Source organism: Rhyacophila brunnea, unplaced genomic scaffold, assembly GCF_057557595.1.
Source record: "Rhyacophila brunnea isolate RB1 unplaced genomic scaffold, BYU_Rbru_1.0 scaffold_2, whole genome shotgun sequence".
Lineage (NCBI taxonomy): Eukaryota > Metazoa > Arthropoda > Insecta > Trichoptera > Rhyacophilidae > Rhyacophila > Rhyacophila brunnea.
The window spans coordinates 6707284-6726469 of NW_028232859.1; the positions used below are offsets into that span (position 1 = coordinate 6707284).

Genomic DNA, 19186 nt, shown 5'->3' on the forward strand with positions numbered 1-19186 from the left:
ATTGTCCCGTGTCATGGTTGTAATGATCAAACGGATAGCTTTTGATGTAGATTAGGATATCCGTAGCAGTTAATCAATACTTACATTTTTTTGAAAAAAAAATTTTTGTTCAGTATGTACCTTAACTAGAACTGTCAGCGTGAGCACATTGTTGTTCTTGTCGAATATTATGCTTTCATCAAGTCATAGGTGTAATGAAATAAAAACAATAAAATAATGAATGTAAATAAACACTTTATTGATAAGAAATTAGATTAGGGAACAATGTTATTAAAAGTTTGTTATTTTTTATACTATATTGTACAATTTTTAATAAGATGACAAATAAACACAAACAATATTTCCTTATAAGGATAAAAATAGTTTTTTATTACTACCTATCCTATAAAAGCATCTTTAAGAGCATAATTTTTCATTTACCGATAAAAATTTGTTATATTAGATTGAGTGTTATTAAATTTTATACAATATATGAGACAAATGACATCTCATTGAAATATTAAATAGATATAAAACAGAGAAAAGAGAATAGTATAATTATGCACCCATTGGTCGTACTTTAAAATTGGCTTCACATCCTTTGGTTTTATTTCACTGACTGGTCATTCTTTTATTGGTCCAGATTTTAACCAAATATCGATTATGGCATTTCAAAACACTAAATAGATTTATAATAACAATTGAATATGAAACCCTTAAAGCCCTTAAAGATTATTTTGTAAAAACAGTAATGCAGTTTCAATAAAACTTTTGGTTAAATTCAACACGTAATTCTAATAAGATTTGTAATAAAAAAGTGAGCAGAAGTAGAAAAATTTGAAAGTAGTTGGTATTTATTAAAGTAAAGTTAACCAAGAGACAGTATCATAGCTGAGCTTAGGTCTATCAGTCCATCATTCTGGCTTCGGCCTCGGCCTGTCTCATGAGAGGAGCCAAGCTGTCTCTCCAGAGCGCGCTGTGCGGGCCGTGGGTGATCTTCAAAATGTCTGCTGCAGATCGTAGAGAGATGAGCGCATCACGGGACTCTCCCGCAAACAGTTGAAGTTTGCCGAGTTTCACAAAGAGAAGACCGTACAACGGATGCCGTAACCCGTAATAATTCCTGGAATGATGTTAGGAAACCGTTTTGAAAATCGCTCAAATACTTCTAAGGTTAAGTAATGTTATAATTTGGTCATAATTACACTGTAGGGTTTTTCTGGTTTCCCTATAGGTAAGAAATTTTTTATGTAACTTTATTAATTAAAATAAATTCCATTTAGTTTAATAATAATCAGGACCAGTTTTGTCCACTTCAAAGGAACATTGTCAAGTCGAGGAATTCATGTATTTAACTTGGAAAAACCTTGAATATAGATACGGTCGATCTCGGTTATTACGATCACGGATATAGCGAGATCTCGGATGTAATGAGGAAATATTCATTGACATTTTAGTTTATGATTTTCTCCATACATTTGTTCACTGTTATAACGAGCAACTTATTGGATATACCGAGCTAAAACATCATCAAAATTTTTCTTAAAACTGTTAATGTGTTGATCATTTAAAAACATTTCAACCCTAAGCAATAAGACCGGACAGGATGCCACCGGGTTCGCATTACGTTTATGACACTAGTTAAGTGTCTAAGTACCTATCGGTGTTTTCGCCGACAATTTGAAAAAGTATCCACCCATATGGTTGAATTAAGTAAAAAATCCAAGATTTGTGAAGTCAGTAGGTACAATAAACAACTTCTTTTGTAGTTTATGAATGCCATGCTTGTTTCGGGGATTTTTACGATGGTTTTCAGATTTTTTATTTTCGACTTTTTGTGTGACGTGACCGCTCATTTAAAAATACCTATTCTCTGATATAACGAGTAACGCTTATAACAAGCAAATTCAGTCGGTCCCATTTTCCTCGTAATAACCAAGTTCGACTGTAGTGAGATTCAATCACATCTTTCACTAGGCTCAGTCCACACAGAAGGTTTTTTCAATGTATTTGGGAATAAGGCTAATGAATGAAGCAAAGTTCTCTATCATATTCCTATTTATTTATATTTGTAAAATTGTTTATAGTTTTATTTCTTGAAAAATGTGTGCCTGCTACTCCTGATCAACATGCTCACATGGAAAATATCTAAAAGCATTCAGAAGCATCTGAAAACCTAAACTGAGGTAGTTAGACTGTATAGATAGAGACACGGCATCCTTGGTGCAAGAGCAGTAGAGAGGGTTTGCGGTTGACAGAGAGAGAGACATTTCCCGGTTGCAGCTTAAGATTGACAGTCAGTTGTTTTGTTGATGACAATGACGTTGTATTCTGAAAGCAATGTATATTTTCTAATTCTAATGGAAACTTACTTAAATCCTGGTAATAACAGTTTGGCGTATTGTTTACCCTGTTCCCAAAATTCATACTGTATGCACCCATCCATTGCTAAATCTAAGGTTTGTACGTGATAGAGCGAGAGTGGATGCAGAATATCCTGTTGTTTTTCGAGGCATGCTCGACATACATCCACATCTGAATTTTGTATAGTAAGAAAATACCATTTCAATTATATAGCATAGCTGAATGTTTTTAAAAGGGGATTCATTGAAAAGCATTCACTAGATCTCTATTTGTGGAATGTTGATGGAGGAGAGGAAAGGTAGAACATTACAAACATGCTTATATCCTGGATCCAGAGACATTGATTGATGAAACAACAAGTGTATTTCATCCAACCAACAGAATTCGAATCTTAAACCCCTATCTCACTATGAAAACATGTTACAGAGGTTGTTACCCTAATACTTTAGGCTCATATTCCGTGAAGTACACTGGAAGCAATTTTTTTTATTAACTTGTTGGACAGACATTTATTATATCGAATGGCCAATTAATTAGTGTACAACTGGTATACCGTCCGCGTGGAAAGCATTAATATATATTTTTTTACCATGTTCGATCCTAAGAAGATCATATACGTCAGCGCAGTGTGGAGATTATATTAACAGATTTTTGTTTTAACGAGAAATGGATATTAGACACTTGCTCAACTTATTAGATCCATACTCTGGGTCCAAACACACATTGACAATCAACATGTGAATTTGCCAGAGCTGAGATATAACTATGTGTTCCAAGGTCAGCAAGCTCCATGCAAAACCCCAAGTCCCGAGCACCGGAACTTCGAGATCCAGTGGCTATATTTATGCTATCGCTTCGCATTGTCGTATGCATAAAATCGAGCTATGAAAGATCCAAGCCAAGGATGAATTATGTATTGGTTTTCTCCATAATAGAAAGGATAACAAAATTTTTAATTATTGCTGTTGCATTAAACCAGCGATATCCAAACTGGGAGGCGCGAAAAGTTTAACAAAAATGTAGCCACAGGTTTGCAGTTTGCAAATGCATAGTTTACAAAACGGCCGCTAGTTATAAACTGCATAAAAAGTCCTATAAAAGGTTGTTTGCAAACCTGTCTGAAGATATGGAGGCTAATTTTATAATACATTAGTTCTATACTATTGTGAAGCGCGCTGGCTATCTCGTGAAAAAATGAAATAAAAGGGTCAAATCATAATATTGAAATTTGAGGCAAATTTGTTTAGGAACGATAACTTTGTTGTTAAACTTGTCTATTTGGTGGAAATTTGAAAAAAAATTAAGAATAATATTAAAAAAGAAAGTTCGTCATGTTTCCACTTTTAAATGATTACTGCGCCAGATATATTGATGCAAACAAAAATATATTTACTGAGTTTGCTAATGCACTTTTCACATTTTTATTTAAATAAAAGATCTCGATTTTACAAAGTTCGTGTGGATATAGAATCCATGGCCCAGGGGGTGGGGGTTGACAGGGCTTGGGCCTGGGGGCCCGGCGAGTGAGATTAACACACATCACAAATTTACTCTAATAGTAAAAAAAATCGCGGCGCTACTATTAATTATTTTATTTTACACATTTAATATAAATAGTAAAATCTTGTTATTTTTTTATTTTTATATTAGTACATTTTTGATTATTTAAAAAGGTGTCTGTATTATTAGTTCATGAAATAAAGGGGGGGGAGTCTCCAGGATTAGATTTTTTTAAAGGGAGGCGTAGTAACATAAAGTTTGAAAACCACTGCTTTAACCCATGTCATTAATGATGCGTGAGGGAAGGTGAATTTTTAGTAGCTCAAACAACTTTTTGATGTACCCAAGCAATAAGAAAAGAAAAATATGAAAATTCAACTTATGTTAAGAATTAAACGGTAAATAACAATATAATATATTCATAGACTGTTGTGGGAGACGAGTTAATTAGATATTGAGAACAAAAATTAAAAAGGATACATGTAAATGATTTCTCTTTCATATTCTGCAAATGCAATTGAGTGAAATCCATGGCCTCCTTGAACCTTTTCACAAAATCCTCACTAACTACTGTATCACATTTGGGGCATTGTAAAAGGCGCCCATTTTCCAGATTCTCGCATCTCTTGGAATGATTACCAGTCAATGACAAACCATTAAAACCTTCTTCGATACCCATTTTAGAACATTTTGCACTGTCAGAGTGATCATTTTCTTTTTTATCATCAAAATGGTTTTTAATGCCATTGTTGGTACCGGGTGAACCGTTGCTTGCTCTTTCAACACCATTTGAACCGTTGACTCCATTTAAAGATTTCTTGTCATAACTATCTACTGATCTATTATGGACCGAATCATATGCGCTTTCACTGTGCACTGATAGCTGTCGGGTGTCTTCTAGCATTTTTTGAAAGCTGTCAGAGTTTTTCTTGCGAACTTCCTCTTCAGAATCAGAGCTGTTATGAGCATCGACAGCACAATCTGGCGGAGAAATAAATAGTTTGATGTTCTCCCTCCACGGGATTTGAACGGGATAGTCACATTTCAAATTCGGACACTGGGCTGCGTGCATTAATGATATCTGTCGACTATCTATGAATATAGATATCAAAAATATTAAACAAAATAAAATGAGAAGACCACATTCTGGTTATATTTCACAAATTTAAAGTAAAACTAATAATTACTCTTCTCATATTTGCACTTTAACCACTGACTAAAATGGTAATTATAACGTAACAATTAATAGATCAATGAATAAAGTCTATACATTTTTTTATAATATAACAGATAGTTAAATAGAAAAATAATAATTACATAAATAAATTACTCACCTACACACCTCTCACATTGGCACAAAAAATAATATGTATTTAAAAGTTCTGTTTGTCTCTCAAAAGGAGTATTTAAAAGATCTATGTAAGATATGAAAACCTAAAAAAAAATACAAGAAAATTAGTTTATGGCTAATAAATTTAATGTGTAATCTAAATTCTACCATTCATAAGTAGCAGCAATACATGTTGGAGTAATATTATTAGAAACCTATAATTTTATTCAATATAGGTATTTGGTTGAGGGCAACAGGCAATCAATATATAATTAAAAATACAATCAGTGGTACAACTACGATTTGTGCCAGTCTTGCAAAACAACAGCGGATGTCATTCTCTCCATGTATTTTCTTATCTACTCTAAAGTATTCCAAAAATTAATCCAATGAATGTTTGACTGTTGAGTCTTCCGATGACTAGGCCACATGTTTGAACGTTTTTATAACTACCATTTTCTTGGTACCTCTTACGTCACCTGTCTCCTTTCCATAGCCATCAGCTCATTCCGTATATCTCGTATTATGAGAAAATTATTATATGTATAAATGGCCAATCATGCTATACACTACACCAGGAATTACGAACCTATGGCACGAGATGATTTTGCATGGCACGCGAATGTTTTATGTTGAAGAGAAAAATAATTATAATTTAATAATAATTTAAAAAATATGTTTTTGTACAAATATCTACCTAATTATATATTATATAATATTAAAAATGCATATTTCATTCTGTTTTTAATAATATTTTTACCAATAATATTTATCAATCGACTGCAAATGGTAACGACGAAATTCATGATGTGTGTTATAAGTAAACTGATGATTATTTTTGTACTTTGACAATTTGCCAAAAAAAATGAGCCGACTGTGGCCCACCGTGGAATTCTTTCCTAAAAAAAATGAGCCGTTTGTGGCCCACCGCGGAAATATCTGTCTAAAAAAACGAGCAGCTTGCGGCACACTGCGGAATTCTCATCTAAAAAAATGAACCGTTTATGGAAAAATGAGCCGACTGTGGCCCACCGCGGAATTTACTTATATTTTTTAAACTTTTTTAATAGAATAACTATTTTTTTATTTTCTTCCTGCTCGAACTACTTGAAAAATTGCTCGGCACGTCAGACAGTCAAAAAATAATATTTATAATATGAATTAATATTTTTTAATTTTGGCACGTGTACGTAAAAAGGTTCGCCAACCCTGCACTACACGGATGTTAAACAAATTAATGTCCTTGTTGCAATAAATTATAAAGCTGAATTTTTAATAAAATAGGTAGGTATAATTTACTTTTAATTTCGTTACCTCATTTGGTTTTTTTATAATTAATTGGTAATAATCGAAAATGATACATTTCACATTTACGGTTATTTTCCTCGAAACTTTAATGATACCCAAATTTAAGAACCATGGGACAGGAGAAACCATCTGGAGGACTTGTGCCCACCATAGTTATTTAAGTCACTCAATAAAACAGTATTGATAATAAATAACATGTAATGCATCCACATAACAATAATGATTAAATTAAATTCAAATCAAAGATCAATATCACATTAATAACTAAAAATAAATATAACAGTAAAAAATGCAGGAAACAGGAAGAGATGCTGTACAATTTGTAAATGAGGAGAGGGGATGGTCTGAGATGATAGTTCTATAATATAAGGAAAAACCTGACAGAAATAGCTGTATGATCATCGAGACAAATCATAAAAATTTATGAAGGAGGATTCCAGACCTCACACAAACTCATTACGTATGAAACAGACACTGTCATTAATGATAGATATTTTCTAATAATTCCTTTTTATCTACTAGAGTAGGCAAGTAGACATAGTATTATGATGTGATATCGTATAAATTATGTATAAAGGCAGTTGCAGAATTACTGTGTCTCGTTTAACAAAATAAAAAAATATTGATTGTTGTTTTTCAAGTTATACTTCTTTCGGCGCGTTTGGGAAATCAGATCAGAGTGTATTTTTGGCGTGTGACATGGTCACACATAATTTATTTTTTCACACGAAAAAAAACGCACTCGATTGGATTCGAACCACCGATTGTTCGGTTATCAGCCGAACGCACTACTAGGCAGCGAATTTATTATTGTCGGCCATTTGCAATTCCTTACGTAAACAAACGATTAAAGGTAAGAGTGACAGTTGGTACTAAAAAAATAAAAACAACGAGAAACCATTAGTAATATAAGTTAAAGTGTATAGAAATAAACCAACGGCGTTCCAATAAGCGGTCCTTTTTCTTGAGTGTGTAATTTAACAAGATAATTAAGAGCTAGTCAAAGAATCTAGTTTATCACAAGTTTTGTTTTTGTTTTGTTACGCCAAATAAGTATAACTTCTAACGCGCGTACATAAGTACACACACCTTTTTTTTTTTTAAGTTAATTAAAATTTTTTCTTTTTATATTACGTTGATTATTATTAACTATATATTATTAGGAATAATAAATACCTTAGAGAAGTCAAGAGTGGGCATATCGACCAGGGTTCTTATGTTAATGGTGGTACCATCAAAAATTGCAACGGCATTAGGTTCGCACGAATGGTCAAGAATCGAAACTCCTAAATAGAGGCCAGTTCCCACAGATAACATTTCAGGATCCAAGATGGCGAAACTATTGATACACATCTATAATAATAATAATTATAATAATAATAATAAAAACGAAGTTTGCAACATCTATACAGTGGGCGGAAACCTACTACATGCGAGTGATTGAATTACCCACTACGACATTTTGAGTTACCCGCTAAGAAAATATGATAATATTTTTTTCAAATTATTATTTTTTAGAATAAATAATCTGGAATTAGAATACATTGAATTCAAATGTTCAGTTCTATGGACAAAGAAATTTAAAGATCTTCATCAGCAAACTTGATAACAAATAAAACGATATATATATGCAATATCATTATCCTGTGCGCCATTACTACAAAACTTTTCATGCTTAAAAAAAATTGCATTATTTGTTCTACTATCAGCATTTGGTTCAACATATTCTTGTGTGCAAACATTTTCTCAAATGAAATGTGTCCAGAATACTCGGCGAAATCGATTACCACCAGAGAATCTTGATTCCTGTGTTCGACTTAAGACAACTACGTATTTGCCAAATGTTGAAAAACTGGAAGCCACTAATAAAAATATTACATTATATTATATTATATTATGTATTTATAAAATAAATTTGTATTTACACATACTTATGAAAATATACGTATTATTATTATATATACATATTTTTTATTTTATAAAATTAAAATTGTTTTAAAAAATATTAAATAGAATTTTTTTACCCAGTCTCAGTCTACAACAACATGTAATATTTTGTTTCAAAACCTGTGTGCTGTTTGGTCAAAATATTAAAAGTAGAAAAACATTAATAATTAAAAGATACTAGTTGCATCGCTGGTGATGGTAGAATGGTTTTGTATCCGCTTGGCAAGTTGAGGGTCTCGGGTTCGAATCTCGGGTCTGGCGAAATTCAATGTGTTTGAACTAAGAGCATGGGCCTAATGGATTAAGCAATTGGCTAACACCCATTTCTCGTAAAGTTACAAAACCTCTTAGTGTGGCGGCATTGATCCACACTGCATTGTACAGCCAAATGAAAAAGATACAATTTGCTACCCACATTAGAGATTTTCATAAGAAATTTCCAACTCACTAAGATTTTTTTAAATTCAAATTAAGATTTTAATACTGTTTACCAAAGTCATCAAGACATGTGTCGTGTAACTAATTCTTTTGACTCGCGCCAATTATATTATAATGTATTAATTAACTGCAGGAAAATTTGATTCCAACCAATTTTGGTTGTGTTTAATAAATTTCTCATCGTAACATCGACTCGATTCGTTTGCGCATGTTTACATTTCAAGCGCAGTGTACAGGTTAAACAGATATCTTAACTCATCTTTATAAAAAAATATTTTAATTCTACAAATATATAATATTTTATGTAAGACCTACCCTCCCGTAGATTCCCATGAGTTCGACAGAGTTGGGTAGAGTACAGTCGGTGAGGAATTCAAAAAGAACAGCACACAATGAAGTGAAATGTTCCATACGCCGGTTGTCAATTTTCAGATCCTGATAGTCTATAATAAACAGAGGTTTTAATTACATAATTATCTGACAGCTTATTTTTGACCGAACACAAAAAAGACAATAAATAATACTTACGGGACATTAGGTCCTTCCATACTCTGAAAGATTTCTCAGTATAATGACCCCTGGTAAAGCCTCCACCTTTGGCAAGTTTTCTTATCAGCCTGGCCAATAGTCTTGCCGCATCGGGTGGCACGCGAGGATATATTTTTTTATATCCTTTGCATTCCTCCTGTCCAATTAAGATTACATTATTATCATACACAACAAAATGGTTGACATTTTTAATTACTACCAACGTTATTAACATTACGTTAGGTCATGGGCTGTCTCTACATAAGTTACAATTTAGAAAAAAGTGTGACATGCATGGTTTGAAGGAATACCTTTTTTTTATATTCAAATACATACAAAGAAATCAGATTGATTTTGAATTGTAAACTATGGTTAGATATTTTGGATATTAGCCATTCCCAACTGATTTTTGAAACAATAAATCTTAGGGACACGTCAAATTGAGATAATTATCTCTCTTTTATTAAATATTCTGAATGGCACAATGGCATTATCTGCTTCAAATATTTTAATTTATATTAAAGGTTCTTCATATTGTAGTTTTCTGGTCATTTAAAACAATATATTTTTATGTCTACAGAGAAAATAATAGTTATTGTTATTGATGCATTAAACTGATCCGTGCCACGGATGAATTAACTCGCCAAAGCATGCATATTGCGTCAGGCCACGGACGAAATAACTCGCGGGTTCTTGTAAACGTCATAACTTCTGAATAAACATTCTATGTATATTTTCTAAACAATATTTATCATTTTAGTGTGAAAATATTCACGATAAACTCTATAAACATGTTATGTTGGTAAGTTTTCACAAATATTTATCATTCCGTTCCTATTTCATATTTTTTAAAAGATTTATTTTATTCCGAAAATAGCTGGAAAAAAATTGGCTGGCAGAGATAAGGTTAAGAAAAATGAAATACAACTGCACCAAAATCTTAATTTCTTTAAAAATGAATACTAGAAAAATCTGTTCCTGTCTATTTAGTGGAAGCCAGCAGCAAACAAATTTTGAAAATAGCCGATAAACTGGATTATTTTTTAGGTTAGGTAATCATTCTTGATTTCATGAATTTTGCCGAAATCGGCTATGAAAATTGGCGCTTCCAGTAAAACCAACTTGTACCGAAAAATCAATTTTAAGGCGAAAATATGGCATTTCGTATTACCTATATACAATTCAGCATTATATTTGAAATAATGCAAAAAACATTGAACCTATTTCAGTTAACAATGGATTTAACTGAAGACCTGAGTTTATGACATGAGGGCAAAAATGAAATTTATATATAAAAAAAAAACAAAGGCTAAACGAGCCTACAATTCCTAGATAGTACCTTCACGTACACTAAGAATATAGTATTTATATATAGAAGTACTATTTTAAGCTTAGTTATAACATTTAGATTGAGGCCATTGCCCCAACAAGCCATTAGTGTTATATAATTAATTATAATGTCTATGATCTATCAATACACAACATATGTCAATTGTGGGATGACTGCTCAAAGAATGTTCAATAAAGTTTTATTTAAAAAAAAAAATATATTAAGTGACTTGCCTTGTGATCAGTCCACGCATCCTTTTGACAAGATCTTCCACAGTAATGAATCCGTTGACACCCCGAACACTTCAAAACCTTACCCCTGTTCGACAAAAAGAAGAACATAATTTAAGTGGCTTTGCAAAAATGAGGTTCTACATCTAAACAAAATTTTTTAGATAAGTAGGAAAAATTTGTTACAAATCACACATGAGGGAAGTCCAGTAGCAAAATGATAATCTTTCTTTTGACAATGTCCGATCCTAATAAGATCATAAATATTATGGGCCTCCACAGGGTGGAGGTTTGTATTAACAGATTTTTAACATATATGTATTTGCCAGACCCAGGATTTGAGCCTGGAACACACAACATTATAAGCCGACCCGTTAGCCGATCGGTCATTGTGGGCATTTATTTAATTTTGTTTGTTCATGGATTTTAATAACAACTAAATTTAGTTTTTTAATACCCCGAATTTGCATTTTCCGCAACGTAAAATGGGTTTCACTGTAAATGAAAGTTATTGTGTAAAAACACGTGTTTAGTAAGACATAAAATTGTTAAACACCTATCTCTCTGAAATAACAAAATTTGTAATTCTAATCAAAAATATGAACATACCGATAGAGCACTCATCTCTTGAAAAAGACATATTACTATTAACGATGACAGCATACACTTACTTGACGAAACAATGGTCACATCTCAATTGTTGCTCTTTTGACGATAAAATAAAAACAAATGGTTTCTCCTCAAGAATTGTTGTTCCCGCCTTTATTGGTCCACCGTTTGCGTAATTCTTCATGACGGATAGTTGAACACGATAAAGTTGTTTGTGTTGAAATAGTAAACATACAAAGTATACAATACAGTGTTTTAATGGTCGTTAGATATGTTTACTTTCACTTCATTATTTCATTAAATTTTGAGTATTGAATGTTATGGGTATATTTATGAAATTAATGTTTGTTATGATTATTGCTTGAGAATGCGAGATTTTTTAATCCAGTTGTCATTTCAGGCTGAAAATTAAAAATAAATTGCTGTAAATTATACAGTTTTAGATTTTAAAAGCGCTCTAGATGTTCCGATTTCATTGGCTTCAATTTGGTTGGCATCGAGACGTCTGTAGGTGATGTACAAGCGTACCAACGCAAACGAGACACGTACGCAGCATTGTTAGGTGGTTTTTCATCAGCCATGATTAAACCTCGATGTAAGCAAGTATGTGTTGGATACATTTTTTTGTACCATTAACCATTTCTTTCCACTACATTATGTAAAAAGCTAATGCAGCTGCTAGAGCAGTGATGGCGAACCTATTGCATGTGTGCCACTAGTGGGAGATGATTTTGCATGGCATGTGAATGTTTTATTTTGAAGAAAAAAAATACCTATAATAATAAATGACAGATCGCATTGTATAAAAATAGCAGGTAAATACTATTCAAGAATAAGCATGACGTTTAACCGGATAAGTGCCGCCAGCGTCTTAGCACGCTTTTCTATTCCGTGAACAGAGGGCCAGCTATGCAAAATGCGCGTGCAAAGACGCTCCACTTGAAACGCAATATATCGGCCGAGGTCAATGTTTTGAATAATTCAATCGCATTGCCCAGACAGCGACATCTCTTAGGATCATGGTGTAATACTTACATTTGTAATTTTCTATATTATCATCAACGAAACATCAATTTTAAACAAACCTTTCTTGGGTTACCGAAACGTGTCGCTAGTAGGGTTTTGCTACGGATCCGATATTTATCAAATCAAACGCCGGGATTCCCGTTTACTTATAGTAGATGCAATCGAAATTATGGGTCGCTTATGCATACGAGAAACGGGGAATACTGTGATTCCTGAATATACACTAATACTCAATAGGAGTCACACATCTTGGAATACATACCAGTTGAATATTCGTAGTCGTATTTGACGTATCTAATTCGGTTTCGCGGCTGAAATATTTTCACTTTATTATTCATTTCTTTTATGATAGTTTTATAATAATTACTTTTAAACTTTTTGCATTTTTATTCGTAATTTACGGGTACGATTTCGTAGTTTTTAAACCTTTGTAATCTGTGTTGTGTCGGTAATTGTTTATTTTATAAGATATTAGTGTCGGGATTTATTTTATTCGCATAGTGTTTAACTTATTTGACTTTTTTTATTATATATTTTTATTGGATTTTTTTGGATTTTTATTGGATATTTGAACCTTTTTACATATAAAAATTTTTATCTTCTTTCTAATCAAAATGGAAGCACACAAAGTACATCAGAAAATGCCTAAAAAGCCTCACTGTTGAATCGGATGACAGTGATTTTGATGAAGAGGAACAAGATGTTTTGATTCCCAGTGCATATGAAGCTGCATATTGTAGAATTATTTCTCATACATAATCACGTTCTCATCTCTACTGTGTAAGTGTTGTGATAACCCTGACGTTTTGTGAAACATTAAGTTTGGTTTATTTCGATAAATGACGGCGTAAATGGACACATCGTGTATTAATTTGGTAAGTTTATATGATATAGTATTAATATAATGCCGAAAAAAGTATGTTTACTAAGGTTTATTTTTTCAAAGAAAATCGCGGCCCTCCGTATATGGCCATACTAATACCTCCTGGCATAGAACAGGTTAATGTAAATATATAATTGCATAGATCAGTCGTTAGGATTTCTGCGTTACATATAATATTATCGCACACACCTTATCAGGCGGCGGGGGTGGCTCTGATTTTGATCGATTTACAATGCTTGAGACCACTGTAGCGAGAGAATGCCTTATCTGATTGGAGCAATTCTAATGTCAATTTGTGTGTAAAGAACCAAACTAAGTAATACAGTAACAGACAATATCATTTCTACACACTAAAATGGCTGTGCCAAGTAAGAAACAAAAACTTGGTTTCAAAGTTCAGTTTCAGTGTTTGGTGGACTGAAATATATGACGTAATTGAAAAAAGTGATAGAGCTATATGTGTGATATGTTCTGTGGGTGGCATCTTTTTTAATAGAATTAATCAAACTATTTTTTTCCACAAGAAAGACTACCCAGCACGTCAGTCAGTCGAATAATAATAGTTCAGAAATTTTGGCACGCATTCGTAAAAAGGTTCGCCAACCCTGTGCTAGAGTAATCCAAAAATTTTTGGATAAAAATAGAAGGCATGGTTATGTCTGTTCTGTTCAAGAACCAAGCATCAATTGACAAAATTGAATAGTCTGAAAGCAACCCCCAATTTCGTTGTGATATCCGTAGACAAATATAATCCGACAAAAGTAGAACATCTAGAGAGCGTTTTAGATATTTAGTGACATATAAACATTGGCAACAAGTGAACAGGTACATTACAGGGATTCTTCAGCTTACAACCGACTCAAGTTAGGACCGAAGCGTAAGAACGTATCTCGGTTGTAAGTCGAGGAATACCTGTACTTATCTGGATTTAAAGGTTGATGATATCAACATTTATATCATATTACCAATATTACAGCAACATCATAGAACTCTTTCATTATATGTGATCAAAGATAGTGTTACTGCACTTATTTCAACAAGACAAAATTTCACGATGACTAGTTGTAGTAAGAGAGTGTAATTGTATAGTTTTCTGTACACAGACTATGAAAGAGGTTTGAGTTCTTCTTTCGACCATGTCCGATCCTAATAGGATCATATGGGCCTCCACAGAGTAGAGGTTTGTATTAATAAATTTTATTTTTTACGAAAAATGGATGTCAATAACCATAACTGATAAATTTTTGAAACTTACATATTATAATATTGACTCATAAATAATAGTAATACTCCAAAATAATTCAAAGGAATAATAACGCAAATTATTATTATGTTTGCTTATTACTTATATTAAATTTATAAATAAATAAGTCATAAGAATATAGCATTCGTTATCGAATATATCATATGATTTGGAACCATTGACGTGCGGTGTCTTTTGAGATCGGGCATCCTCTTCTAAAGCACGTTTCTATAAAGCGGTATTTTCAAATAATCGTCGCCGTAGATGTCAAGGGAGCCAGTCCACAAAATTATAATGCTAAGAAACAGGCACTCAAAGATTTTGTGTGACAAAAAAAAAAACATTTTTTTATTGAACTTTTTTGTTTTTAAAGATATAACAGTGAAACTTTCAACATAGAATATACTTTGTGGTATTATCTTTTTATTATTTTGTACAAATAACTAATAAAAATAGTATCTTAGAAGTTATGTGTGTTATATCTCTTGACCACTATTGAAATGTACAAAAAATGTAGTCAAAAGAGTTTTGTGGCTTAAATCCATTGACCACTGCATCTTTGATGATTTTAAAATGCTTTTGTGTACTTTACTCATTTTCGCCAAATTTGTGGCTTGACTCCCTTGACATCTACGGCAACGTAATTATAACAGTTTTTGACAAACCGGGTGGATGTTTCAATTTTGAAATACCTACATTATTTCTACTAAATATTCGATGACAGATATTCAAAACAAATGAATGTAGTGTTACTGACATTTGTCAGGTTTTGGAATAATGGTGAACAATTGAAAAAATATCACCCAATAGTGAAGTCTTACATCACACCACATTTTCTCTCATAATGAGAAGTGTCAAGTAACCCTTTGAATTTATTTATTTATTGGGTTTATGTATACTTATAGTATCATATTATGAATATGTTAGAATAATTATAATTAAGGTATATACCACATCCACAGCATCTATTTGGAACATATTATATAACTCGGAAGAAATTATTAATATTAAATAACGAATGCTACATTCTTAAATGTTGTGACTTGATCGTAGATGTAATATGTAAAATTTATTAGAATATGTACCTAATTAGGTTGAAAGTAAAATGTATAGAGATGTTAATAACTTGATTCAAACCACAAAATAAAAGCTGTTTGCCAATATTAACGAAATTTGATAACACTTCAGTCACCCTGCTATTGGTTAATTTCGTTATGATTACGTATGAGGTGGATGTCTTAGTTGGTAAAGCAAGTTGAAGCAATGGATGCGGGTTCAAATCCCGCTCGGTAATGACATTTTTTCAAAAAATATTTTCTAATAGACATGTGTCAGAGGTGTTCCAAATTAGGTATGTGTATAAATAAAAATACTTTAAACATAGTAATATAATAAAATTGCGTTGTTATTTTTTTAAACTATGTTTTTTGCCACCAAGAAATAGTCATAGTGAAAGTTAATAATACAATATACACTTAAGTTATTAAGTACTAAAAGAACTTTTATATAAAATTTAAATAATTAATGATGGCAATTACCTAAATCAATTAATTTTGATAAAGATCATAATATGATAGGTAAAACATGAATAGAAATTCAGAAATAGTTGACCTGGCACATTATTTGCGCAATATACCTATTTGGAAGTTGGACTATAATTAGATTACTTTGATATTCAAAAAAATCTTGAAAATTAAAAAAAACATCACGTTATATTTTAAAAATTCGGTGTTATTGTAATTATAGCACCAATAAAATAATACAAAAAGCTTAATTTCCACAAGACCCTGTCATTATCCATTGTCACTTAAATAGTTTTTAATTGAAAAAAATCATATGCAATTAATATATTGTTATGTCACAGGCCACGGTTGTAATGAAATTTTAATTCAAAATGGTACATTTGTTGCTAATGTGTTATGATAAATAAATATAAAATTAAATGCTGACCACAGGTAGAACAGTACAGGTAATCATTCGACACCAATTTTAATTTTGAATATCGAATCAATAGTCGTATTGTATGTAAATCGCTGCAGTAAATCTGTCGACGGCGGTAATGGACTTCACTGTGAAAGCTAAACAATATTATGATGTGGTATAAAATGCTTTACAAGATGCCAAGATATTATTGCTGGCGTATTCGGTGCAGTGCAAAAGGTGGGTTTGAGCGAGAGAAAACATGTTTAACGTGCAGTTCGGTCGTTCGGTGGGTCTTCTTCCACCTGTTCGACGCCGAATTTAACCAGGCATATTCGAGAATACGCTGTTATTATTTTTGGATACAGTCGAAAATAAAAATAGTCGGGCGTAGCGTGATAACCGACGTACAGATTTGAACTATAAATAGGGTCAAGTATATGTATATTCGGTAGCAGACGTCACAAAAACATGCGTATTTCACTTTGTATGTACCTAGTATTATTTATTTTTGTTTTGACTTTGACAGCTGCTGTCAACAATGCAGTACAACCAATTGTATCATTATTTCACATTTTCTTCAAATGAATGTTGACTAAGTTTGTCTATGAAAAACGGCAATTATTTATTATAGACAAAAAACAAATCAGCTATTTCAAGATTTTTTTTTTACAATTTCTTTGTATATCTCATGGTTGCTGTATTATTCAAGAATGGATAAAAAGAAAATAAAAATGAATAGAAAACAAAGAAGTTTTCAATCTCTTTAATAGTAAACCAGTAGTCCATTTAAACAAATCTCATAAATTTTAATTTGAGTAGGTAGGTAGGTAGGTACCTAATTAATATTACTTTCTGGGAATGTATGGAAATAATATGTTTTATTTTTATTTTCGAAATCCTTCCTGTTATCAAAAGCCACCGCACGCCACTGTAATAAAGCCATACATACAATTATTGGATTCAAAAAGCCTTCAAAATTCCCAATATGGAATGAGTATAAGAGTTCTCTTAAGTCCAAATTCTTTGGTAATATCAATCATTATATCTATTTGAAAAAGCTTTTGAATAATATGTCCATGTGCCTTATTAACTGGGTATGCTCATGTATAAGAATAGGTAGTAAGCGTATTGTAAGACAATTAATCATGCTTTAACGACTAGCGCTTGGATCCAAACTCATTCAAAAGTGTTGCATATGTCTTCCACCTGCATAATGCCAAAGCCATGCAGGAGAAATATTATGGCATGAGCTAAACCGATGTAAGGTGAGTCGGGGTAAGTATATAATTCAATGAGATGAATTTCAACCTGGTTCATGATGAATAGGTGTGTTTTAAACAGTTGAAAACTTTACCGTAGGGTCTACAAAAGCATTACAATTAATATGTACAGAAGGAACCCACTGTATATCTTACAATAATATGACATTTTAATATTTTTTTATCACTAGTCAGTTTGTTACACTTACCCTAATATTGGGGTAAGTGTAACCAAATTCATCAGTACTTCAAAACCATAAAGTATTACATGCATAGAAAGGTAATATTTCATTTAATGTATATTGAGTCTTTAGTTAAAACTATAGTATAGAATTTCAACAAAAATAGACTAAAATATTTTTTTGGGGTAAGTGTGTCATACTAATGTATGAAGAGCTAGTGATGTACCGAAACAAAAATGACGTATTTTTTATTCGGTAGTTAATGTATCTTAGTTGACGGAAATCCGATGCGACTAACGAGTTTACTTTTTGAAGCATCATGGGGAAAAGTTGTTTTATCAACATTATATTATGTGCTTTCTTGGCAATCTTTTAAATTCAGGTTTATGATTGTACTGTTTAATAAGACAAGTTATAGTACCAATTAATTACAAAAAGATCGCAAAATTTTTGCGAGCATATTCTACCGCTTTCGGTTTTTTTAAATGATAACTTATTTCTTTTAATAAAACCTATACACCAATCGTGTCTGGATACTTCGTTTGTAAACGGTGCGTTAATATTATTTTCTTTAATATACTGCCCAATTAATTCAAGGACTACTTTTTTTGTGAAACAGAAACCATGCTTTTCCAACATATGCAAATTTTCTGCCAAAGAAGTTTCAATATCTTTGGGTAATATTGTACCTACTTCTGCTAAAACTGTCTTCTTTCCTTTTGTAAACATGAGCAATAATAAATTGTAGATCGTGGATTCCGTATTTTCTCGCAGTTTCATATCCTGTGAATAGATTTTTTTTACACATCCAACTGTTTCTTGTAATTTTCCTTTATCGTAAGCTCCTTTATCTCTCTTTCGTTTATATTTACATTTTGAAAAAATGCACATTAATTATCACATGTTAGATAAGCACTTATGTTAAAAACTTATGTATTAAATTGAAACACATGCATTCCTATCTCCTCTTCCGAGGACCTACTTAGCTAACTATATGTAATAATAAAATTATAAACATTTTATTTCAATTACGAACATTTTTTTCGTCCCATCACTAGTTAAAATAATGACTTTGCGAATTCATACAAAATATATGGGGGAAGTGTG

General features: G+C 32.0%; 1 protein-coding gene across 2 annotated transcripts; it reads right to left on the reverse strand.

Annotated features, from left to right (window-relative positions):
* Positions 1–214: 214 nt before the first annotated feature.
* Positions 215–17198, reverse strand: Smyd3 (SET and MYND domain containing, class 3). 2 transcript variants are annotated; one of them, XM_085947116.1, is made up of 10 exons: positions 17131–17198; positions 11626–11964; positions 10958–11042; positions 9395–9551; positions 9182–9309; positions 7658–7834; positions 5178–5277; positions 4324–4935; positions 2352–2514; positions 215–1102 (listed from the first exon to the last, which is right to left on the reverse strand). In XM_085947116.1, the coding sequence occupies exons 2-10, from the start codon at positions 11745–11747 to the stop codon at positions 886–888; spliced, it is 1761 nt and encodes a 586-aa protein (XP_085803242.1). In that variant the 5' UTR covers positions 11748–11964; positions 17131–17198; the 3' UTR covers positions 215–885. The 2 variants fall into 2 exon arrangements, with proteins under 2 accessions (XP_085803242.1, XP_085803241.1); XM_085947115.1 differs by having other exon boundaries at positions 16666–17153.
* Between the last annotated feature and the right edge of the window lie 1988 nt (positions 17199–19186).

What these genes read in the sequence shown, in the direction of transcription:
- Smyd3 (XM_085947116.1), bottom strand. Translation starts at nt 11,747, where the DNA reads ATGAAGAATTACGCAAACGGTGGACCAATAAAGGCGGGAACAACAATT. An exon ending in ATGGAAGGACCTAATGTCCC is followed by an intron (nt 9,310 to 9,394) that starts GTAAGTATTATT and finishes TGTTTATTATAG; the next exon opens with ACTATCAGGATCTGAAAATT. An exon ending in CCAATGTGAGAGGTGTGTAG is followed by an intron (nt 4,936 to 5,177) that starts GTGAGTAATTTA and finishes CTATATTCATAG; the next exon opens with ATAGTCGACAGATATCATTA.